Source organism: Diadema antillarum, unplaced genomic scaffold (assembly GCF_040938485.1).
Source record: "Diadema antillarum isolate AM-2024a unplaced genomic scaffold, OU_Dant_1.0 scf00000071, whole genome shotgun sequence".
Classification (NCBI taxonomy): Eukaryota; Metazoa; Echinodermata; class Echinoidea; order Diadematoida; family Diadematidae; genus Diadema; species Diadema antillarum.
Genome location: NW_027270960.1, coordinates 7281013 through 7306637, shown reverse-complemented (window position 1 = coordinate 7306637; position 25625 = coordinate 7281013). Strand labels below are relative to the sequence as shown.

The window sequence follows — 25625 nt, the reverse complement described above, 5'->3', positions numbered from 1 at the left end:
TGGCCATGTGAAAACGAGAGCCGATATGTCGCAGACGCAAACACGCTCCATTGATGCGTCTAATTTGCTCGGCTCATAATGTCTCGGCACATTACAAAAGGATAAGAAAAAAAAAACGAAAATGAAAAGCGGAAATGTTCTGTCTGGAAACGCTGCAGAATCTCGCCGAAATGGAACGATTGGAATGCCTCGGGTCTGGCGACTCGTGACACGGAAACGGTCGCAGTTTGCACGACATTTCTGCTCCACCGGCTCGCCTCACACGATGTGCATTGGGTTTCGTTTTGGCTAAACGGAACGCATAGTGGGTGTGATTAAGTATTAAAGATAAGCTATGAAGCAATCAAGAAAATTGCCGAATGACGATATAGGCGTCCCATCATGCTTTGTTGTTTTTTTTTCCCACAAATGCTCCAGGTCACGTGATAAAAGGATCATAACGAGGTGGGGGAATCTTTCTGTTTCTGTCATCCATGGTCGGTCTAGGCCCTACGTATAATACAGAAAGGAATGTCCATATCATATCGATGTCGTATCCATACAAAATTGCATTTACGAAGTAATACTCGCCTAAACTGAACTCAACCGCATGCATTCACAGCGTTGGTAGGTTGAAAATACTTGCTTATGTGTGAAAAGTGGAAATAGTTTCAAGTTAAAGCTCTGGATTAAAAGCATTAAACATATCGATAATGGTTATACGATGGTGACAACAAGAACAAAAATAACACATGTAATAATCTATCATAACAGGAATAATATTGACAATGATGATGATAATGAAAACTACTATTCACATTCATCATCACAATTGAAATGATGCTAATCTTAAGATGATAATAATGGTGATATTCTTGTCAATATCCTAATAACTAACCATTTTTTAAATCCAAGAATAGCCTGCCATTAAAAGCAACGACATCAGCATAAACCACACCTTCCAATTAGGCTAATTACTGTCTGTGTGATGCTCACGCGGGTGAAGAGGGACACGGTGAGTTTAACCCGCCGACCGAAAATTGACTAACCGGACGGGCATCGAACTCATATTTTCCTGTATCGAAGAAAGGACTACCCTATTTGACAATGCTTCTATATCAGTCATTTCCTTTCGACAACGCGAAGATTAATGATCTTTGGGATATTTCTTGCATAATTAGATTACGTCACATCAGCGTGTCTGAAGAAAACTGCCTCCGCCCTCAACGAGTATAGATATGATTAACTTGCAAACCTACCCAGTATTTAAAGCAAACAAACTACACTCAGATACCCATATTTGATATCATCATGTGCCAAAGCTGTTACCCTTCTCTCTGTTGATGATCAAGGAATACATCAGAGAATACCTGAGATGAGCTTTTGTGAAATAGAAATACAAAATGTGTAAAATGTCGCTAGGTGTCTCTTAATTTAATGCTCTCAATAATAATCTTTCAAGGACGAAAAAAGGATAAAATAGGGTGAATGCAAAGGATTATAAAGCGATAAGTGGGATCTAGGTTAAGTTCATAGGAACTTCGTACCATTTACACAAAAAGCAATAACACGAAATAAAAAACTTGGCTCCTACAAATTGTGGTGTAATACATGGCAAAATGTTTGCTTTTCCCCTTCCCTATCCATTTCATAGGCCTACTTATATAATTCGATTATTGATTATTGTAATTTGATTTATATATACACTTCTTTGGTGTAAAGATTAGCAGCTATGTGTTTTCTGGTTGGAAATGGAAAATAAATAAAAAAACAACAACTCTAAATCTCTTGCAAGCGCTGGGTGATTCTGAATTTGAAATTCTAAAGGGGGAGCTTATCTGTTGTCCTTTATTGGTACTGTCATGCATATGCATTTGTATACAGTGGGTGTGGCCTATTCGGCCTACGTTGCAAAAGAAAAAGTATAAAGAAGAAGATGGATCGAGACTAGGACCATGCCAGTTGAGGCGAGGGAAGAATAAAGTTTGCGTTATTTGAAGTTTGATATTATTGACGGTGGTGATTTGTTTCGTTGTCAGAATGTATGACATGTTGTTGTGCCACCAGGATCCCCCCCCCCCATCCACAATCGTTCACATTCAAATTGATAAGCCAGACATACTTTTTTATTTTGTACGGGGAGAAAAAGAAATGTAGCTTTGTGGGAATTACCAACTCAATGTAAAACCAATGCCAGCTGCATGCGTTGTCTGTGACAGGTACACATCTAAACCAGATATGCATGCTTTTTGTACATGCTACGTGAGAATGGCAAACTCATTGTGGAAACCTATGTGGCGTGCATGCTCCGGCGGAAGCAAGCGAGTGATCACCTCACCAGCGTCGGTAACATTATGCCAATCTGTGAATCAGGAAAATGACAAGTGCAAAATGTAATTGGGCAATAGTACGAATAGTTTCATATCTACGGCTGTCATTAATCGTAAATTAGTGTACCTTCGAAGTCTCTCACTCTGCCTCATATGAAACGCTTTTAACATTGTAGTGTGCACTTGATTAGGACCTGGACTACCCCCACTATTACCTTTCTTTGATTTAGCCGGAATAAAGAGGACAATTTAACCTTTTAAGACAAAAACTACTCCAGCAATATTAATCTACACGTGTCTGGTTTCATACTCCCACGCACAGCATAGACAATCAATTTGTTCATCGTTAGACTCCTATTTGTTCCTTTTGTTTGATGTACGGATTTTTAAGGTTGCTTGATGGTACTATACATCATAAACATTACATGTATATATACGTAATACGTATTTAAATATACATGATATGTATAGATCATATATAGATTATATAGCTCCTAAAAACAAAGAAAATACTAAAAATGTATCTTTTTTTAATCATAACTTTAAAACGATCACTGAAAAGATTTTATGTTGCTTGATCTGACGCTGGACTTACTTCAAAATGTTTAGAAATGACTCTTAGCCCATTTTGTCATCAAAGTATTCATACACACACATACATACACACACACACACACCCACACCCACACACACACACACACACATTTAACCTGTATTTTTGGCATCGCATTCTATTGGTGAACATAATTTCTCCTGCATAAGGTTCCTTGTGAAGCAGACCAGCATTGCGCATCAAACGGGGCTACCTTCCTTTAGAGAAAATATGAACGGATAAAGGAATGACTATTGACGACATGAACGAAGAGCACGTAATCTCCTGCTGTACTATCGCTGCATTGGATAACTACGTCACTAGTATTTTTTCAACAGTGAATTTTCAGAAATGTGTGGTTTGTTAACGCCAGTTATTACACACATCACAAGTTAGAAATGCCTCGCAAAACAAGCTCGGTTTAAAGATTCTCTGTATGTCTCTTCGCAGAGGATTGTACGGAATATATCCTTCCTCACGAGTCTATCTCGGTCGATAAGCAATCATGTTGCCAGCGATGACTGACTTTCCAAGGCGCGCGACGCCCCGGGGGCAGGCATGCACGAAGGCTACTCAGCGACAAGGCCATTGCTACCTCCGCAATTACAGACGAGAAGGGTGGTGAATTGTGTCTATACTCGCACCGAAATAATTGGACATTCGCAGGTAGTCAGGCAAAGGAGTTATCACAGAACTTCCCTGGGTGGCCACCTTCGCGCGTGATGATTTTGAATTTTTTGGATTTTTTCTTTTGTTATGTTTAGATTTTTTTTTTTTGTTTCAGCACTTGTCACTTTGTAGCCACCACACGACAAGTTTTATAGTTAGTCGGACGATCTGTAACACAAAGGCGCGTAAGAAGCGAGCACTTGGCATCGTTTCGTCATTACTTTAATTTTGGAAACTGATTTAGTTTGCACTTACCACCAGGGGGGCGTTTCATCAACGAGTTCGTCGGAGGTTTTCACCGACAAATTTGCTATCAGCCAATCAGACGCAAGGATTTCAGTAGCTTTTAACAGTTGTCGGTGTAAATCACCGACAAAAGGTTTCATGAAATGGTCCCCAGGTCACCCATTTCATGAGAGTTGTGTCAGCCCTGACAAGATGTTAGTCTCTGACAATTTCAACAAAACCCTTGGTTTTAATTGGCTGAAAAGAACTGGTCACTGACCGTTAAAGTATGGTAATTGTCAGAGACTAACATTTTGTCAGGGCTGACAACTTTCATGGAACGGTGCCCAGGACACGAAGTGATTGTTTCTCAAATCGTTAAGTCGGGATGGAAGAGAGTAATCAGTTTGTAATCATAACGAAAAATCTGATTAACAAGATGTTGAAAGCTATTTATGTAAGCAACCAAATCGCTGAGAAAATGTTGATATCTCCAAAGAGCTCGTAAGAAAACTCACACTGTCAAACTTTTGAATCATATGTCAAACTACCACATGTGTGAGAACATTTTTTTTTCCTCTCAAAATTTGTCCTTAGTATCCATGGAATGGCGTCCGCGCGAGCCGATGCGGTCAACAATTCGTCAAAATCTGAGCCATAACGAACGCGTATCTAGTCCCGACAGAATGTTATGATTTGCTGCCCGACTTTGTAGGTTAACCTGGCCCTGGAATGCAGTGACCACTCTCCGTCCTCATCCGCTGATCGGGAACACCTGCTTGCCCACGCATCAAAAGCTGCATTTTGCCTTCCCATCATGGCAACTCAAGGCGTAATGGCGTCTCAGTCCCACCGCCCCGTCTCGCTGTCTCGCTGTCTCTCCACATTCCCATATTTACTCCTCTGTCTGCCCTTGTCGTGACATACGCGTGGTTGTTTAAAATGACGTCCCGTGACGTCATTTGTTAGTGTCCCGACTGCATCGGTTGTTATTCATCATCAGGATTATTTCTTTCGATCCAGCAATAAATCATCGTGTCATTGAGTGAACGTAGACAGCGACCCCGTACCTAAAAGCGGGAGGTAGTTGCTTGACGGTCTCAAAGCAAAGATCGACGAGGGAAGAACGAAGATGGCAAGATGTCATGTGCATCCCAGGTTTTACAATATGATGTATTACTGGTAGTGTATTATGTCCTCCTTTTTATTTTCTTGAAGCTTCACTCAATGAGCAGATTAGCATTTTATAATATTATATAGTGCTCCTTGTAAGGCTTTTTATTTTGTTTGATGCATTGTATTACGCTTTTTATTCAATATTTTCTGGGAAACTTGATAAGCCAAGGCGGATATCAATGTGCACAATTATACCCTCCATGTATAATATCATGTTTGAATAAAGTTTAAAAATAAAGCTCCATGTTAGTTAACACCCTCCACTCGTCATTAATATTCTGCAAAGAATCCTTGAAGACAACTTAGATGCGATGCGAACGAACTGTGAAGTACGACGAGTTTTAAATCATTATGATATATTTTCGCGCTTGCAGAGAGCATCCCGCACTGACATAATGACGTCATGAACATCGTAACTCTCGCAGTCGTCGCCATAACTTGTGACGATACTCTGAGGCGACAGATATATCATAATTATGACGCGACAGGAGTGCACGTGTTGAATGAAAGTGTCGCATGTGTCTCACTGAAGTATGAAGCATTGCGGAGTGATTGTTGCCCAATATTCTGAATACAGACAAACTATGAGCAGAATCACAAAATGGTGCAAATATGGGATGGTTCGTGAGTAATTCACCTTTCGCCGGAAGTGAATTGCAATCGCCGTGATGCAGTAGTGGTCCCTCTGAAAGCACTGAGTTCGTGCTGCCGAATCTCCTAGATCCATTTCTGTGTATTACTTTAATAGTACATTATATATCATTTCACATAACGGTGTACCAGGTTCACCGGTGTGATGCCACTTTCTTTCTCGCTTGGTGGCGCCCTCAATTCTCCTTGATTAGGTTCCGTTTAATGCAGTACATTGTGACAGGGTATTATTGACCAAAGTTGACTGTCAGCATAATCTGGGATGGGCTCATTTCCTTTGCTATGTGTAGTGAAATCGGAAAAAGAGCCGGAAGGGGGGGGGGGCAGTAAAAGTAAAATGATGGGTCTCTCGTCCCAGTTTCGTCCCTGTATTCATCAATGTTATCGCACATTGCGCTGATCATATTGACAAATGATGGACGGATTGTCGATGTGGATGTATGACTGTTCTACCACATACAGATAACCGCCTCTTTTCTTTTCTTTTCTTTTTCGATGTCTGTGTTTTACCGACAAGGAAGGGCAGATGAAGTCGCTAAAGCCGGTGTTGACGCAACGAAATGTGCTTGAAATAATATTATCGGTAGGAAATGATAGGAATTATGGAAATTGTGAACGGTTCTAAGGTTCGGCATTGAAGAGACATTGTTGACAGTTGCATGCTTTGGAGCACAAGGTAGTGCTATTACAGAGTATCTGCTACTTACGGCAGCTTCTGACAACAAAATACGAAGCCATAGCGATCTGACATTGTCTGACGATTATCAAACGTGACGACTACATGATTTCTCAACATGATCTATGATGCTCTATAAATGGGTAGCTGTTATAGCATGTGACATGTGAGCACTTTTTAACGTAATTTTAACCTTCCCGAAGGTCTGTTACCTTACGGATGTAAAATGATGATTAAGTGCTACCCTGTGTGCTTTTTCATATATTTGTTCTCAAACAATAAAGTCAGCAGCGAAAATAACAAAATGAAAACAACGACGAATCAGTGGACAGAAGGAACTTCCACGCCTTCTACTAGAGTCAGAACAGACGGGGGGTTATAGAACTTTGGCGGACTTAAACATACGCAGTATGCTGTTATGAAACAGCTACAACCGATCATATTATATGAAACTACACATGATAAACACCATCAACTGAGTAGAGAGATTTGTATGCCGAAGACCTAGATAAGACAGTTATGTCAAATGGGACAGAGACGATGAGATAGAATACAATGTAGATGATAAATCGGGAGTGATGGGAGCCACATATACTGATAAAATTCCTTCTTTACATCAACACGTTGTGTTATATAGCATTCCGTGCGTAGGTGACTTATGACGGCTAGTGATGCTACTCTAAACCATGCAATGCACGCATTCACTCACACACACAGACACACACACACATGTATGTATGCGTGTGTCGTTCCCCCCCCCCCCCCCCATCTACTTCAGGTTCTTGACCTGGTACGATAAACTGTTCTGCAAGGTAATTACATTCAGGATTTCCACTTAGGAACACTAAGATCTAATAGTTATATGCCATAAACATACGAACAGTTTACTGTTGTCCGTCTTTGATATAATGTACTACTTGTTGCATTTCTCACTGTTGGATGTACAATGTAGCTACTATATCATTCTCTGGTGCTACGTTTTCCTCTGTTTTCTCATAATGATCACAAATCGAGACGAAATAAGCGAAAAACCATCAGGGGAAGGCAAATTAGCTATAAGATACTCACGCATGACGCCTCGAATATCAAAGTACGTATAACACGACACAGTATTAGTCGCGAAGGGCTAGACCTACGATAGTTTGGTACTAGGATCAGTTCTGTCAAGAACGAGACCAACAATTGCTTGAAATGTTCTGTACTACATCCCATATCCTCTTCTACAGGCATGAGGCTTTCAGATGTCATAATATGAGCTGACGTGACACCTTGCGCCCCGATACCTTGTTACTCTCGACTATGGCATAACCATTCTTTTTGCCATTTAAGAGCGATGTGGCACAATTTTTAGGCAAATTCAATTTTTAGCTTTCTTATGAAAGGGCAATTTCTATAAAGATAAAGATTCATTATGTCGTTTGTCGCGATTAGTATGACGGAAGTGCTTATAATTTTGTTATGATTGACTTTCATAGCCTATCGCTCTTTCAAATGTTTCAACCCACCTGTGGACAACACAATAATGGTTTATGGTGCAGAATAGTCAGGTGAATGGGTGTGGGTCTTTCGGTATACTGCCGCTGGCAAATGTACCTAGAATGTGTGGTGAGCTGTATCACTCAGCCCTAACATATCGCCTCGCTTTCTGTCTTAATCGATGTCTAATCAAAATGTACACATCAGCGGCACCTCCTTTCTCTCCTATTCCGGCGCTGAGCGGAATAACAACATGGTGGCGGTAATGCCCACTTTAGCTTGCTTGTTTGCCATGCCGTAATTTACAGCTGTTTAATCGCACATCTGCGGCTTATCACGACGACATAATCCTGGGCCTCCTTCGTTCTTTCAGCACAGTGTGGCGAGAAAAAAAGAGGGAAGGCAGCGATAATTCAGATTTATCATCCGCGATGACCTTTGGGCGACCGATAAACAAGATCCGAGGCCAAGGAGGAGGTGGGAGGAGGAGGAGGCGCTCCTACCAGGTTCCCTTAATACCACGCTCATAAGATGACGAGCAAGAACCCAAATTTCATTCTTATCCTCTGGCAATACTTGTCTCCAATCCCGCATGGGCGTGCATCCACACGACAAACAATGAATTGTCACAAAATGTCCGGTGTTTTCTTTGTGATCATTGTGATCAGGAGCCCTATAGTCAGACTGATACGCTTTCGTCAGTAGCCATGGAATTTGAAGTTCCTATGACAAGGGAAATAACCATTTACAACCTCAGGAATATGCACGAAATATTATGCCATTTCATTTGCCCTTTAACACCCATGGGGTAAAATAGCTGACGAGCCCGTAGATTTGCAGGGAAAATAGGGCCATCCTCCATAATACAATCGCACAAGGGGGCGCGCGATAAAAAAAAAACAAAAACTAAAACAAAACAAAACATGCTTTGGATGTGAACTGCCGACAGAGGCAATGACGTCACACGTCACGTGACTTTGGGCTTCGTTGATCTAGTCAAGATGTGGACATGACAGTAGACACCACAAGACCTCGGATTCCTCGATACGCACGTACTGCCGGGTGGTGCCAAATACCGGCGACACATTACACAGTTGCCAGCGCTGACGGACAGTCACCCTTAATGCCATGTACTACAGCCGATGACAACTACAAAAGCAGGGCATAAAAGATAAAGATTTTCTTGCAGATCTTCCATGAAGTTTCTGTATACCCCAGGGTCCTAGTTTACTAAATAAATTACAATTGTTGCAGCCATATTGATCAGATAATACGCTTCTATCTTTTACTTATTATTTTGAGCCCACTTGCCGTCACATTAAGCTAATGTTTTATTGCCTATTACTATGGCTATATGGGTGATGCGTCAGGACTATGCTGAAAGCATTGCATTATTCATACTCTCCGGGAAGCTTAAAAGGGAAGCTACAACTGAGAGTAAAAAGAAAATAAGCAAAACAATGAAACTGCAGTCAACATGTTTGGTAGATCCACTTAGCTTATTGAAGCACTTATCCGCATAGATAGAATGAAAAAGTAATGAATACTTACTTAATTTATTGTATACGTTGATACGCCCACGCGTGTATACTTCTTTATACATTAATATGGAAAGATAGATAGACCAATAATAGGTAGATATATAGATAGATAGATAGATAGATAGATAGATACATACATACATACATACATACATACATACACACATACACAGACAGACAGATAGATAAATAGGACCTACATACCTAGAAACATACATGGAAGTATACTTTGAGCAAGGGAAGATGAAAGAGGAAGAGATGGCGAGGGACATATAAAATGAAAGATATGTAGATAGATAAATAGATAGGTAGGTAGGTAGATAGATAGATAGATAGATAGATAGATAGATAGATAGATAGATAGATAGATAGATAGATAGATAGATAGCGAGGGGAGGGAAGGGAGGGAGAGAGGGATATAGGGGAGCAGGTTCCTCTGCGCGGAATGTACCGTACGAATACATACCTCACACAGTGTGTTGTCTACGTCAAACTCTCTCCTTCCTTTGACTTGATTGACTTTCGTATTATTTATTTTTGAACATTTTACCTTGGTCCAGGATGAAAGGGGCGGCGAGCCATCATCCGGGTCATCGTGTGTACACTCGGCACACTCGGTGTTTTGGCCGTGACATTTATGGGTGCTGACACATTGCTATGAATGTCATGGGAGTACCTGTGTCATGACGACATAAAGAGGGCGGTATAATATCAAAATGCGGTTGGGATGGTTCGTACGTGTGGTTACACAATGATAGTCATACGTGTATAAATCCAAGTGCTCCTGATGATACATCATATTCATTAAACCAAATGTAGAGTTAGAATTAAACACATTCGTAGATTAATGTATAAGAATGATTTTAGCTCACAATTCTGCATCTGACGATAACCTCATACATTCTATAAAAAATGTTTCATCTTCCAAAATAGGATAAGAAATAGAATCGTTTGGATGTGTCTATGTGTGCGTAATGCAGCTGTCATTTGTATGACGCACCTCTTGACCCCCGGGAAAGGTGCGTCATGGTCGCGTCAAGTACCACCAATTTGATGACGCGTGGTACCGTCATGGGAGCAAAATGTCCGTCACAATACTGACCCAATATGTGCGTCATAGTCGGTCATTTAACCAGAGTGTGTCAAAAGGTTCGTTAATGGGACCGTCATGTAATTTTGCGAGGCTTCTTGCATGGTATCCCTCCGTAACAGAATAAAACAAACTCGCGATCGCGAGCCGGCCGAATTCAGCGGCTCCTGAAAACGCGAAAATGACACAATTTTCATTCAGTTTTATTATAACATACTGATACTCACTTCATTCTCGTATGTCTTCTTTTTCTATCTGATGTCAGACTAAAGGTCTTTTCAGAAGGTTTGAGCACAAATTTGCTCAAAAAACCACACTACCAAACACGAATTGTGATTAAAATCATCACATACAGCCCGCGGCATCGCGAAGCTCGCTATCCTTCAATCGCATTCACTGTTGTAGTGTAGCATCGACCGACCGTCGACCGTGATATCTGCTGCAAAACCACGTGCGTGATGTGGACCGTGATGTGTTGTACATGTATACAGTACAGGCGTACATACACGTGTATACAGAAGACGAGGCATGGCAGAGCAGAGGCCAGGCCGCGATTATTTTTTCCGTAACCCTAACCTGCCGATCGACACACAAACGATTATGGAACTACTGAGAGTCTTATTCATATTTATGAACAAAATATTTACGTCGATGTTGGGCAATTTGTCAATCAGTTGCAATACTGACAGTCTATTATATTAACTTAAAATAGTAAATTCTATTCAAACACTAGCCATATAAACCATGTACCTAACTTACGGTTTAATAAGGTTCGTGTTTAAATATAGGCAGGGGCTTCAATCAAGCTGTTTTCGAATCGGGGAAGGGGAGGCGGGAGGTTACGGAAAAAAAAAAAAAAATTACTGTGGCCATGCCAGGCCGTAGTTTCGCGAAACTAGATATTGAGTTCGAGGACATGCCATAGCAACGTGTAGGCCTATATATCAAAACACGCGTTTCTATGGGATGTCCATGAACTAGCTAGGGAACGGTTTTGAGAAATTCGAAGTCATTCGAAGTTGAAGTGGTCTTTTCCTATGCATTTTTAGGTGATCCGAGTATCCTCTCGAATCACCTTCTGTATCTGTACGGATTCTTTCTTTCTTTCTTTCTTTCTTTCTTTCTTCTTCTTCTTCTTCTTCTTCTTTTTCTTTCTTTATTTCTCCCCAAAAGTTGTGCAGAGGTTAGCTCAGAAAGTGCTATGCCTATCAAGTTCATACTTATACCATGTATGTATCGTGTCCCAAAGACGACAGATCTAGTTACACCTGTATTATTTGTTGTTGTTCATATCTCAAAAATTCGATTTCTTATTTTTTTTCAACTGGTATTTGGGAGTCTTGTAATATATTTAAAATGTTGATAGAAATTTCTGAATATATTCAGAAAGTACGCCTAGGCGCCTACTGTTTGGATAAACGGTAAACATACAGTCTACGTTCGATACGAAGAAATCATTACGTCTTTCACTTGAGGAAAAACATACAAAACAAACAAACAAAAAACACGTACGAACGAATGTTGATAGCCAAAACTTTGATAAGTAATAAGCAGTTATGATGAGCGTGAACTGAAATTAATTGTCATGATTTTGCTGTCTAACCAGGTGATGACTGCATCTCATTGAACCTACTCGTAGTGAATTTCTCTGGGCATACGAGACCTTTTTATTTCTGTGATTGCATTTTTAAATGACTGATTAATCGATCCTTTTTGTTTTTAGTGTTCAGGGAACATAAGATATTCGATCAAGTACACTATATTCGACTGTTTGATGTTTCCTACTATGCGCCAAAAGAAAGGCTATAGAATCACGATATCTTTGCAATGATTCCTTTAATTCTACTAATGAGCTGGTTCTTCGATCGATATTTCCAGGATATTTACACGCCGTTTATTCCAGTGCGCGCATTCTTTCGTCTGGCACGCACCTGGGTGTGGCACCTGCTTTTGTGGAAATTTCCACAAGGGGAGAGAGGTGGGGTGTCAAGTTTCTTCGAGACGAAGAGACTGCATGTAACACAATCTCTTCGCTCTGATTTATTGTCATTCGTGCTTTCCCCTTATTCTTTGCTGATGTTGAACATTTAGATTTAACTTTACGAAGGTTGGTAGCACGTGGTTCTTTTTTGTTGTGAGGTGTATGTAATTTCTTTTTTTTTTATCATTCTTGGGAGGGAAAAGAAGAGTAAGGGGGAAAGAAGAATAAGAGGGAAAGTGAAATAAAACAAACGGCACACCGTACGCTCAGCATTCACAGTAAGCCGTCTTTTTCCACCAGCATAGTTATCATCATCACCATCAGACATCACTCACACAATTTTAGCCTTTTCCTATCAACATTAAGAAACACGCATACAATGTAGTCCCTCGAGACAAACACCTAGGAAAATAAATAACAAATACAAAGTATCAACACCTCCTAACAACACAAATACCGGTACATGTATTTAGAAAGACAACTCACAGCACACTGAAGCGGCTGGTATCAAACTTCGTCGCTTCGGTTCGAAAAAGTGATTGCAGCAAGCGGAAAAATCGCCGTTACGAAAATAGCAGTGCGAGACACTTGAAAGAATTACGTAAAATACTTCAAAGTACAAAGGGAACGGATAAAGTGATATAAAATGGAAGAAATCGTACCAAACAAGGTGTGAGAAACGACAGTGGAGAACGGTAATTTTAGTGTAGTAAATTTAATTAGGCCCTAGCAAAAGTTGGCAGCACCGAAAGCTACGCGAAAATAAATACAGCTGTATAGACATTGGAAACTCGGTATTGCGACGAGATCCTTAGGATCAAGTCAATAAACGATAGTCGATACAAAACAAAGGAAATCAATTCATTTTGACCGGAAAATAGTTTGTTATAAGTATTCTGTTATATGAGATCTCTTTTGATAGGCCTAGAAATAGGCCTATGATTTGCTACATCGAATTTCCACGATACTCGGCCTCGGGAAAGAAAGTTCGAACGCTTTTCATCTGCACATACTGCAGTGCACATCGCAATACACGAACAGAAACTCACCTCTTCCTTGCAGAAAAATGATGCTATAACGTTACAAAAAACACACACAACACTCTAAAAATCATTTCGTACTTGAGAGGAAAGGGACAAGTGGATGGAGAAGAAGAGAAATACAAGCAGACATTGCACAACGGAACGCTTCTACCCCTACTCAAAACGAAATAGGGGACTGTAGTGTAGTGGCAGCTGGCTACAGTGTGTGCAGCTAAGCTACTATACTCACGCTCCCCAGCCGCCCACACATGGGGATACCACGGCGATCCATGTAAACATCCGAGGGTCCGTAGGCGACAGGGATTCACGCGCGCGAATTTCCGTTCGGTGCACACAGTTCGCAGGCGGCGAATTGCGTGAGCGCACACTTTTCCAGTCTGGTACGTACCGCGAATAACATGTGCGTCAAGGGTCAGTCATTTTCACGAAGAGGTGCGTCACCATTTTTCATGGTTAATGCGTCAATGTCTCATGAAGGTGTGTCACTTTTTGTGACGGAGGGTACGTCATGGTACCTAAAAGGTATGACGCACATTGGTACTTTGACGCACCTATCCCGGGGGTCAAGAGGTGCGTCATACAAATGACAGCTGCATAATGTCCTAAGAAAATGCAAAATACAATAGAAGATGTGAAGGATTAAATAATAAAAGGTTGTCACTGTTGTCACTCATGATCCTTAATTTGCAATGGGAGGTTTCCTTTCACTGTGAACATTTAGAAAAGTACAATACAAAATGCAGCTCTCCCTATTTTTTTTTCTTATTTCAATACTTGAAATATCAATCTTTTGGACAAGTCTTTGGAAAACATGCTTCCTATAATAGTCCCCTTGAAGTGAAATACAAACCTGGTAATCAAACACGACATTTCACGCTCCTTACACTTTCTCACATTGCACACGGCATATTTAAGTGTTTCAGAAAACTTCTTCAAAGTAAAATGCGACAGTTACAGCTCTTCTTTACACTCTGTGACAGTCATGATATGTTAGGTAGGGAGATTCAGTCAAGGCTGTCTGCGTCAAAGGGACGATTTTTTTTAAAATTTAATTTAATTTAATTTTATTTTATTCTATTTTATTTTATTTATTTATTTATTTATTTATTTTTATTTATTTATTTTTTTTTTTTTGGGGGGGGGGGGGGGGGTCCTGATTATCAATCACAGTGTATCACGTAAATAGGATACAGACAAATAATGCCCAGTCGACATCTTGTATATATGGGAAAGGAGGCGAACACTGGTATGACCTGCCCTTCACCATTTCACCACGCCACCGGTGTTTCCTTTCAGAGCCCTAAACGAAGTGGAATGCGTGAAATGCATTAGTGGATCGGGTTACTCCCAAACACTTTCAGCCGATTTCTGACGCACTGCGCTCCTTGTTAGTCCCACACGTGTTATTATTTTAAGGCCTGTTTTCATGTTCAATTACCAAACTTGCAAACCGTTAGATCTTATGCCTTTCCTCTCGCGCTGCGAGCGGCGAATCCAAATAGTCGGGACTGTGGAGCGTGTTTGAAATTTAAAGCCGCGGGGTGGATTTGGGAGCAGGACGAGTTACCGAGAGCGAGCACATTATTTCATTTATCTGCTAAAGGGTATAAGCTCTGGCAATGTGCGAGACCATTTCCTGACCAGAGAGAAAAGGAAAAAACATAGAGAACAAAAAGAACAAAAAAGTTAGCGTTTCTATCATTCTGGTCGTGAAATGCCTTCGCTCCTTTTCCCATTAGTATTCTCTGTATTATGGATTCTTCCACTTTGTCGTATACTTATCCCATTGTGCGTGTGTTTGTTTGTGTGTGCGTGTGTGCCTTTGCTTTATCGTCCGTGTCTTAGACAATTCAATTGGCATAAACACATAACAGCGACACACGCACGCGCACATTCATCAAGAATATTCTCCATAGCTTTAAAAGTCAAGACAGTCATCTGACTTTATCGACATTTAAAAAATATATATATTAGATATAAAAATGTAAGATTTGAGTCAGTAGGAGTGGCACAGTGCTGTTGAGTTAGACAATGTACTGTTTATAGGATACTAAAGCAGAAATTATGTTTGGAAAGTACATGATTCATCTTTTAATCACAATCTCTATCACATTTTCGTTGCCTCAATCATGTACTCATTGTTCTAAAAGTGATATTGGTGATGAATTCCATTATTTGTTTGAATGCCCTTTCTTAAACACGAAACTTACAAAATCTCAGGAAGTATTTTTGGAAATACCCTAACATACTCTAACACATTATATGAATACGATCAACTGGTTAATTTCACTATTAAAGAGAGAAACATTGTCGAATGTCTAGAGGTTTTTGTAAAGAAATAATGTCATTTTTCATTAGTTACTGTACACTATATAAATTCTTTTCAATTAATTTAATTGTTTAATTATATCCTTTGTATCCTATGCATGATTTTCCACATCAGACAGTGCTTGCATTAGTCCTGTAGAGATAGATTCATATCTCTATGATTATTCATAGTATATTTTCATGCAAATTTTTTAGCTGATGTCTTTATTGTATTACACATATATAATTTATGATGATGTTCAATATTTTGTTTGAAATTATTTTATTTTGCATACAATAATTTGCAAATTGGTCTTATACTCCCATATACCCCTTTAGGATCGTTGAGTCAATAAACTTCATAAACTTCACAAACTTAATCACACACGAACTAAAATACACGCCCATACAACACACATACACGTGTCATAGGTGACTCCCATTACAATGGAAGTCCGGCAGTTTTCCTTCGTTACATCAAAATTTTGTTCTAAGCGAAGGAAATTTTACAACTCAAACCTCAGTGATAATAATAATTTTGGAACCTGAATTTTTACTTCGATGTAAAGAAAACTTCTTTACAACCGTGTGCTAGTTGTAACGGGAGCGCTCCCTGTATCTATACCAAACGTCCGAAGTTTGTACAAATTGTTAATGCTACTTTGCAATAATTTTGTATCATTTGGACATGGAGATAAAAAGAAATGAAAATGAAAATAAAGTGATGGGTCATAACGCGTGACTATATATACCTCCGCCAGAGAGGTGAAGCCTACGGCCGGCGGATGCTGTTTTTCAGTTCCGTATGTCTGTCTGTCTGTCTGTGCACAAAATAACCCGAGAATGGATGAACACTTATCATTATCAAAACTTGCAGGGTGTATTCATAATGAAATAAGAAAGAAACTACTTAATTTTGGGTCAGGTCAGGAGGTTAAACATCAGAGGTCATAGGGGTCATAAATGACATAAAATAAAGGTTAATTTCCCAATAATTTGAGAACGGATTATCAAATTTTCACCAAACTTGCAGGGTGTGTTTATGATAAAGTTTAAAAGAAACGATTTAATTTGGGGAGTCACGAGGTCAACGGTCAAAACGTCGCAGGGGTTATGAAGAACGTAAAACAATAATAACAATAATTCAAGAAAGGATGGTTTCAATTTTCACCAAATGTATTTCGTAGATGTCCCTTTACCTCTATGTTTGTGTAGAAGATACTGCCCATGAAATGACGATATTTTAATCACGGCTGCTTGGCGTAAAGTGCTCCTGTAGTTTATTTATAAAGTAAGTTATTCAAGTTTACATCCGTGTGATCGTTAGCCTCGGCGATCGTAGGTATGAACTAGCTTTATGGTATGACGTGTTGTGTTTTTTTTCTCTGGAGGGCTGAAAACTGCTACATAAATTACTGCGCATCACACATGAGTTGTGAATCACAAACTCTAAAATATCCATCAAAACACCACAGCTTCTCCCGTACATCCCTGGATACGTATTTCACGCTGCGCTGTCGAGTGATGCGTATTGTAATCATAGTACAAAACATATTAAAAAAAGGAAGCACTAGCACGGCGAGCATTAGTACCTGCACGAGCCGGGTGCTGTCGGCTCCATTAGCCAGTTCGTCCTTGTATCGCCAGCTTTGGTCTCTGACGAGGAAAACTTGTTGAAATGAAGATGAAACGCCTTGTTCATATTATTTGGCTGCCAGTGTATAAGCATAACTGCAAGAATATTAGATATTTCATTGCAACATGAAATGACTGAAGTGGAACTTACCAAACCTCCATGTGTCATGATTATACGCATCTTTAGTGTTTATTGTGATCGTGATGATTATTACCGGTTTTTCATGAGAGAGGGGTTGATTGCAATTTGAAGAGTTTCATTGCAAAGTGCGCTAAGCGCAATCTTTAAAACATTTTAAGGTATGTCCATCGTCTAATAGAGCAAAAATAAAACCTTTTCCGGTGATACCTCACTTGCAAAAAAACTGCAAGAAGGAATATTCTACAAGTTATGATTAGACTTATCTCATATTTCTTATCATTTTTTCTTTGTTTTTTTTTAGCAGCTTTAATCACAAATATTTCAACTTAACAAGAATGGAGTTAGCTCCTTTTGCGATAAAACCCTTCATATGTTGATGATTATTATTAAAACTATCATTTCAAATCACAAAAAATATTTCTCCATAATTATGCATAAGGTCGATGTGAATAATTTTCCAACCACTGCAGTAGTGGATAGACATACTTTCAGAGCGTGACATCCTCCCTCCTGTTTCTTTGTTGTTCATTGTGGTCACGTGAATCATAAAACTATATGCACTTCACGATCAGTTATGAACACACACACATTCTACACTGAATAATCACTGTAAAATGTACGTTAATGTTTGTGTGTATGTGTGTGTGTGTGTGTGTGTGTGTGTGTGTGCGTTTGTTTGTCTGTGTGTCTGTGTGTATGCGTGAAGACGCACAAAGAAATGCTGCCTGACATCTTTAGCCGGTGTATTTGTTATGCGCCGTCTGAAACACGGACGAGCTCTGTTATTGCCTCGATGGGGTAATCACGCAATTCTTCAAAGTCATCGCCTGTAGCGTCCAAATAGGCGGATTTCGTTTTGGCGCTCGAGCAATATTTGACCTTGAAATCTTTCTGATCGATTTAACTGAGAGTGATCTTGTTATCGCTGTAGGGGAAGAAAAAGAAGGAAAAAAAATTAAGCGAAGCCAGGAGTTTATCATGTGGTATATCCTTCGTGGAATGCGCTCGAACGACTCTTTTGATAAAGAAATTGATTTTCTGTTTTCCCGGGATTGTGCGATGGCACCCTACGGCGATATAACACTGGGAAGTGTTACAGTTTCACGCTCGCTCAAAAGAGTCGCATCGTTATGAGTCAGTATGAGCAGCTAGGAGAGTAGATTGATATGAAGAAAGAAGGAACACAAAACCACAAGCCGTGGTCCCTTTATTCTCTTTTGTCTTGTGTCCTGTCTGAGCAGAATAGACAAAAACATCAATTCTACAACTTGAATTGATATATATATAAATGCCATGTCACAATTTTCTTTTGTTCTCAAAGAAGCTTTGTTCCGGTGCAACTGCTCGTAATTTGAAATAACAGAAGTTACTCAAACTCGCTTATATGTATCAATCAACTCGAAGAAGTATTATGTAAACCTTCCCTAAAAATTACCGAAAACGAATAGTCATTTGCATTATGTTGTGGTGAAAAATGAAGCAAAGCCAAAAGACCTAATGAGTGACCGAGCCATCAGCGTTTATTCTTTAAAATGTTAGCCGATATTCTCAGTTTGATTTGCAGCTCGCACACTACATTTTGTCAGACTGTTCGTAAATGCAACTATCTCTTTGAGATGTACTAACTTAATTGATACGAATTTAGAGACATATCATACATGTAGTTTTTAATAGACGCATTTGTTTCTATTTCAGCTTGCGTTCCGTGCCAGAAATTGAGTCATGAAATGAATTTTAAGGTAAAATGGATGCAAAGTCAATACTAGTAATTATGGTATGCTCATTGCCAGTCTTTTTGCATGTCCGCATCATCTGAATCGAGCATTTTCAGTAATCTGTAAAAATCGTCTGCTATAAGAAAAAAGCAATATTCTTGTTCATGTTGTTATCTTGTTAGCTCCCCTTATTGTAATGAAAAAAAAAAAAACATTACGATGATTTATGGCAGTTAAATGGAAAATATCTGATACTTGGTAAGTCTCTCTCTCTCTCTCTCTCTCTCTCGCTCTCTCTCTCTCTCTCTCTCTCTCTCTCTCTCTCTCTCTCTCTCTCTTAATTGCAAAGAAGTGATATTGTTGAAGTCAAGTGGACCGAGACTAATGGGGGCGGTATTTGGCTTTTGATGTGGTGAGGGCATTCCTGGAATCTACAATATACTTCCATTATTGCTTTGTGTGTACTAATATTTTCAGAAAATACCCGTGCACTCATTAACATATTGATTGTCAGACTATACAGCAAACAATCAAAATAGCATGAATAAGATGAATAAAGATAAGGGCTATACTTATTACCATGAGGCACGGAAGATTTTTTAATCACTTGAAATAAGTGGAATGTCAAAGTGGATCCCCTCCCCTTCCACTCCCCATGAAAAATAACAACAAACAAAACACATGGAAGAAATAGTAATGACATAGACAATGTGTGCTTGCGTTAGAATTTGAAAAGCATAGAAACATAGCCTGGCGCGCGTCATCAATGTGTACACTATCATTGACGTTGTTCTTTACAGGTCCTGATAGCGTAGGTGCATAGATGAGTATGTATACACATGACGAGCAAACTGTAATCGTGCCAAATGACTTGTCCACATTTAATGACTACCAAAAAATTAATGTTCATTATTTTATTCCGAACACATGATTGTATCACTTAACTCACGTACTCCTGTGTTCTACAATTCTACCATAGAAAACAGTTAAACATCGCGAATGTGTGTTAAAACGTATCCATTTCGTGAACGCCATAATCGAAAGTGACACGACAATAAGCATACGAGAGTTTCAAATTGTATTCATATCTACGGATTGTCCTTTCAGGTGGATCGGGCAATTTGAAATTCCTAAACCTTTATCGTACCTTCTGTGAATCTTTTTCTGTAAAAAACAAAAAACAACAAAAAAACCCGCTTTTGATCTTAACTGTATTCTATCAGTGTCATTAAGTAGGGCGAGGTAGGCTTACAAGCTTTCAGAATGATAAGGAAATTCCTTTGATCCAAGTCAAGCGTAAACTGTAAATATAATTACAAATAATCTCGTCAATTCCACAACACAGCGTGCCGACTCTGCAGATTCGACTCCATTAAACTACATTATGTGCATGTATGTATGGCTTTGCTTCGCGGACGAAGATTTTAAGGGGCATTCCAGATGATTTTCATAATTTCACATCATGTAGTACATAAATCGACAGCTCCATGTCTAGATTTGTGGATTTTATTGTGGTCCTTGAGCAGAGAAACAATACTCTGAAAAATCTTAAACAAATTACACTGAACAGTGTTGATGACATAGGAGCCTCACATATTTCAGAAATGTAGCAGTGCAATTCCATTACAATACCACTTGCTTAACAAGTTCACCTGTGTAGAATGTATGCATGCCTTTTGTTCTGCTTCCTTGAGCCCCCACTCATGTGTTCTCATGAAGAGGCTGCCATGTCATCATCCTTGTTCGATGCAATTTGATATAAATTTTGAAAATATTCTTATTCCTCGTCCCAATCACTATAAATTCTGAAAGTCTGTACTCAGTATAACTGATTTATAGTTGTTCAAATGTAAAAGTCTGACAATCATCCGGAGGTCTCCTTTAAAGGAAGTCCACGTCTGCTGCAGGCTCGTAAGTGACTGATGAGTCCGATGAGGTGCAGGCAGGCACGGTTGCAGCGGTTGCGGCGGGAGATTGGTTAGTTGGGGTCGGGCGTTGGGTTTTTTTTTCCTCCGTTTAAGTATTTGAAGTGTGAAACACATTGAATTGTAGTTCTCATCATTCTAGTCGACTAATGGCAGCACAATGTTCCTTCATGGTCATTATGCAGGTTACGGTCACATCGCTCCACTCACGTGGTACGGACAGCTCTTCTGTATGCTGTACGCCCTCGTTGGAATTCCCCTGATGTTGCTCGTCCTGACAAATGTTGGCCGCGTGATGGCGACATCCGCCCGACTTCTCTACAGAATGTACACCAGCCGCCTGTGCAAGAGGGTGCGGTGCGGAAAGCGCGGGAAAAGCAAGAAGAAGAAAAAGAAGAAGCAAGCTAAGAATGCTTTACAGCGAAAAGGTAAGATGGGGTACACATGATGTTTTTCTTTTTCTTTTCTTTTTTTTTCGCTGTCATTCTTATGTGACAAAACATATCAGATATGTTGGATGTTATGAGCTATTCGAAGGTATTGAGAACATGACCACGATCATCAATCCCCAGCGATTAACATACATAATTATGATAATAGTGATGACGAGAATGATAGTTGCCATCTAGATTACGCCAAATTCAAGAAATGAAATACTCAAGGCACATTCAAAGATGAGAGGGCAAAGATACAGTAAGATGAAGAAACAGGAAGAGATAAACAATCTTGAAACAATCAAAATATTCAGATTCGAGTTTCTTCACTTTGTCTCCCTCTACAAATTAAGTTTGTTAAGATCGCAACTGCTGATCTGTAAATTCACAAACATGTCGGAAAAAAGGAACCAGTGGGAGTCGAACCTGTCATCTACTGTTTTCCGGGCAGCGACACTACCACCAGGCTGTCCCTGGTTGCCGGCAGTGACATGTTCATCGTGTCACTGCCGGCAACCAGGGACAGCCTGGTGGTAGTAATGTGTCGCTGCCCGGAAAGCAGTAGATGACAAGTTCGAGTCCCACTGGTTCCTTTTTTCCGACATGTTTGTTGATTTACAGATCTGCAGTTGCGATCTTGACGAACTTAATTTGTAGAGGGAGACAAACTGAAGAAACTCGAATCTGAACCTTCACCCCTCTTAACAATTATCATTCTTTCTATATCAAAATATTGTCACTAACTCGCACGTTTTGTTTACATGTTCAGATTCTTTTTTCCTCTTCTCACGTAAAAACATGACATTGACATACATTGAAATGTGAGGCAATACTGTTGATAAAAAATACATATTGAATAGATAAAAGTGTAATAATTGGATAGTTAAATACAATAATTAAGTACATAATTATTCAATACATATTAGTAAAATAGATATTGCAAAAAGAAAGACAGATCATCATTTTTACAGCAGGCAAAAACACAAACTTACTGGATACAATCTGAAAGTAGGGCCTACGTAATGTTCAGTGACAATAATGCGCCGAAGGGGGGGGGGGGATGGGGTGGAGCGAGAAATGAATTGTAAAGTGTCTATGCAAGCAGGAAGATAGATCCTCCGAAGTTTAATCCGTAATTTAATAATATAAATCGTAACAGATTATAAAAATGGTCGGCCTAAGTGTTCTACAAATAAAATTCTTGATCTTTGCCTTTACAATCAAGAGGGACTGTTACTTTGTATGCATGTGTGTGATTGTGTGTCTTCTTTTGCTTTAAATTGGATAAATCAAATCAAATACACAGGATTAATATCATGCTTATCTTTCTCACTCTCTCTCTCTCTCTCTTTCTCTATCTTTCTCTCTCTCTCTCTCTCTCTCTCTCTCGCTCTTTCTCTCCATCTCTCTCTCGGTGCATCTATGTTATGTAATTGCGCTTGCAGAGAGATGCAGGGGAAAAAAATCAAATCAATACAACTGCTACCTCTGTAGAATGGAACAAAACCAACAACAACCACTGACGTCAAATTGTCAATTTTAAGAGCAATATGTGTTTGAAATTGAAGATGTTGCAGTCATTCGTATTTGTATGAAGTGTTCAGTTCTTAGAAGATACTATGCGCATTATGATATCTACCACTTACATCAAATGTTTCTGCTTAGCATGCATACCGTCTATTCACTTTCTAAGTTGATTATACTTGTAATTTAAAGTTAAGCCCACTGACGTTATCATTTCTGTGTTGTCTTGACCTTACAGGAAGTACCAGGTCCACGAAGGGCACACAAAACAAGAAAAAAGCTCGCAAAGGAAGCAAAAAGAGTTCAAAGAAGGGGACCCAAAAGCCTCGTCAAACAGTTGTGAATATGGACAACCAAACTAAAGTGACCAATACGAGGCCACTGTCACTCAATATGGAGCTCGTGTCTGCAGCGGATAGTCGTCTACCGCCCCCATACGACGAATCCAACGAGATGGCCGAACGGTTGTTGGAGGATCGCGAGGATGCCGGAGACGCACAGGGCTCGCGGCTCAGCATAAGCAGCTCGTCCCAACAGCAGTCGCTCGTCAACCTGCCCAGGCCGATCAGCGAAGAGATAGGCGAGGGATCGGCCGATGATGTTAGAAGCGTCGTGTCGCTTGCGACGTCGTCGGAAGCAAGCCACCGATCTCCGTCACTACCAAAGAGCGAGAGTTATGACTCGGCGGGGCCGCAGCCCTTCGCCTCTGCCAGCCGAGCGGGCTCGAACATAGAGCTGGGTGGCACTCGACAAAACAAGTCGTCGTCGTCTTTCCCTAGGCAGCAGTCTTGCATAGAATTCCGCCAGTTCGATAAGGGCGACGAGGTTGGAGAGCGGAAAGACGGGGACGGAAGCGAAGGCGACTCCAGCCGCTCGTCGTCCGAGCCGAAGAGTATATCAAGGCAAGGCTCCTCGGCGTCCCGCCACAGCCCGTCAGGGGCCTCCACCTATCCACGTACCAACGTGGAATTACGAGCGAAGCGACGCGGCGAACATGGAGGTGGAACCATAGACCGAACCTCTCTGGGACTCAATCACAAATATAGCAATACTTTCCCTCGCAGAAGATTTCGAGGGCGTAAGAAGGTGTTGATGAGGCCTCCAACATTAAAGTCGCTACATCATCACAGAAAATTAAAGTTGATAGACTCTACTCTCGCAATACGCCTAGCCACGTACGACAAGATGCTTGGGAGCAGTAGGGAGGACCTCGCATTCGCGCTTCCTGAGCTGTCGTGCGGCGAAAATACAAAGCTACTCAATGACATTGCCATGAAGGGTTTCGACCCTCGCCCGCCGCCTCCTCCGCCAGAATCGGAACTATCACGTGACCGCTTACGTAAAAGCAAGGGCAAGCGGCGGAAGAAGAAAGCGCGCAGGAGCGAGACGGGCGATGACGAACTGGGGACAATCTACGAGGGGAGCGAGTCGGACGCGAGCGAAGGCCGTGCGCGCGGCGATATCGAAGTGTCCGAAATTCCCATGTGGCCCGTTCTCCTCCTACTCTTTGGCTACATCACCTCGGGCGCCATTTTGTTCGATCTGATCGAAGCAAACTGGAACATCTTTGACGCTTTCTACTTTTGTTTTATCACGCTAACGACGATTGGCTTCGGTGATTTAGTACCCGATAACTCATTAATTAGTCTCATCGCTTGCTGCATATATACCATGATTGGTATGGCAGTGACATCAATGTGTATTGCGCTCATTATGAAGAAATTCGTGGTGACAGTTAAAAACTTTGGCCGAAAAATAGGCATTATAAAGGACGATTAATTTGTTTAGGATTCCCTGTACATCGTAATAGAATTAGCCTTAAATAGAGCTAGTTAAACATGGACGCTGCATTTTTTTTTCACGTGATATAACTGAATTTGTTCACTTTAGCTATACGTTACACACTGTTACAGCTAATCACTTTAATCGCTCCCCTCAATAGATCAGTTGTAGAAAAAGACGTACATGACGTGTGGCTCATTTCTATTGAACGATGATTTTATGTCATAAGAATCACACCAACTGTAGCAATTGAATGAGGCAAAAGTTTTCTTTTATCAGTTGTCCCCCTTTTTTTCAGTTATCCCCCTTAATAACAATATCATAGGACATTCTAGCTCATAAACGTCTATCTTTAATTTGCACAAGAGCGTGAAAACATGAGTCTGAAACAGCACCGAGGTTTTCGCTTTAAGTATCGATAAGGTACGCCGTGCTGTATGTTTAAACAACTACTTTTACCTGAAGTAGATCGTCTTAATGGGAAAGATTATTGTTATTTGACAATCTTTTGAACAAAAAAAAAAAAATCAGTTTCATCGTTCTCCTTCCTCAGATTGCCTCATTGGTAGAAGATTATGTGCTTGAACCGGACATTGTGCAAAACACTGCCTAAAATCATACTGGTGTATCAAGACCTTTTGTTTACATGACGTTGGAAGGTATGTTGACTTAAAAAGGGTGTCATTATTCGTAACTTTAACAGGTAAATCCGCCGTAATTGCTAGTGCAATA

General features: G+C 40.2%; 1 protein-coding gene across 1 annotated transcript in view; it reads left to right on the top strand.

Annotated features, from left to right (window-relative positions):
- Positions 1–25191, top strand: part of LOC139716911 (uncharacterized) — a 154426-nt gene extending 129235 nt beyond the window's left edge. Inside the window, exons 2-3 of the mRNA XM_071628430.1 lie at positions 21339–21581; positions 23350–25191. Of these exons, the coding sequence (XP_071484531.1) occupies positions 21339–21581; positions 23350–24890 (1784 nt within the window). The 3' untranslated portion in view covers positions 24891–25191. The remainder of the gene's footprint in view (positions 1–21338; positions 21582–23349) is intronic.
- Positions 25192–25625: the final 434 nt, after the last annotated feature.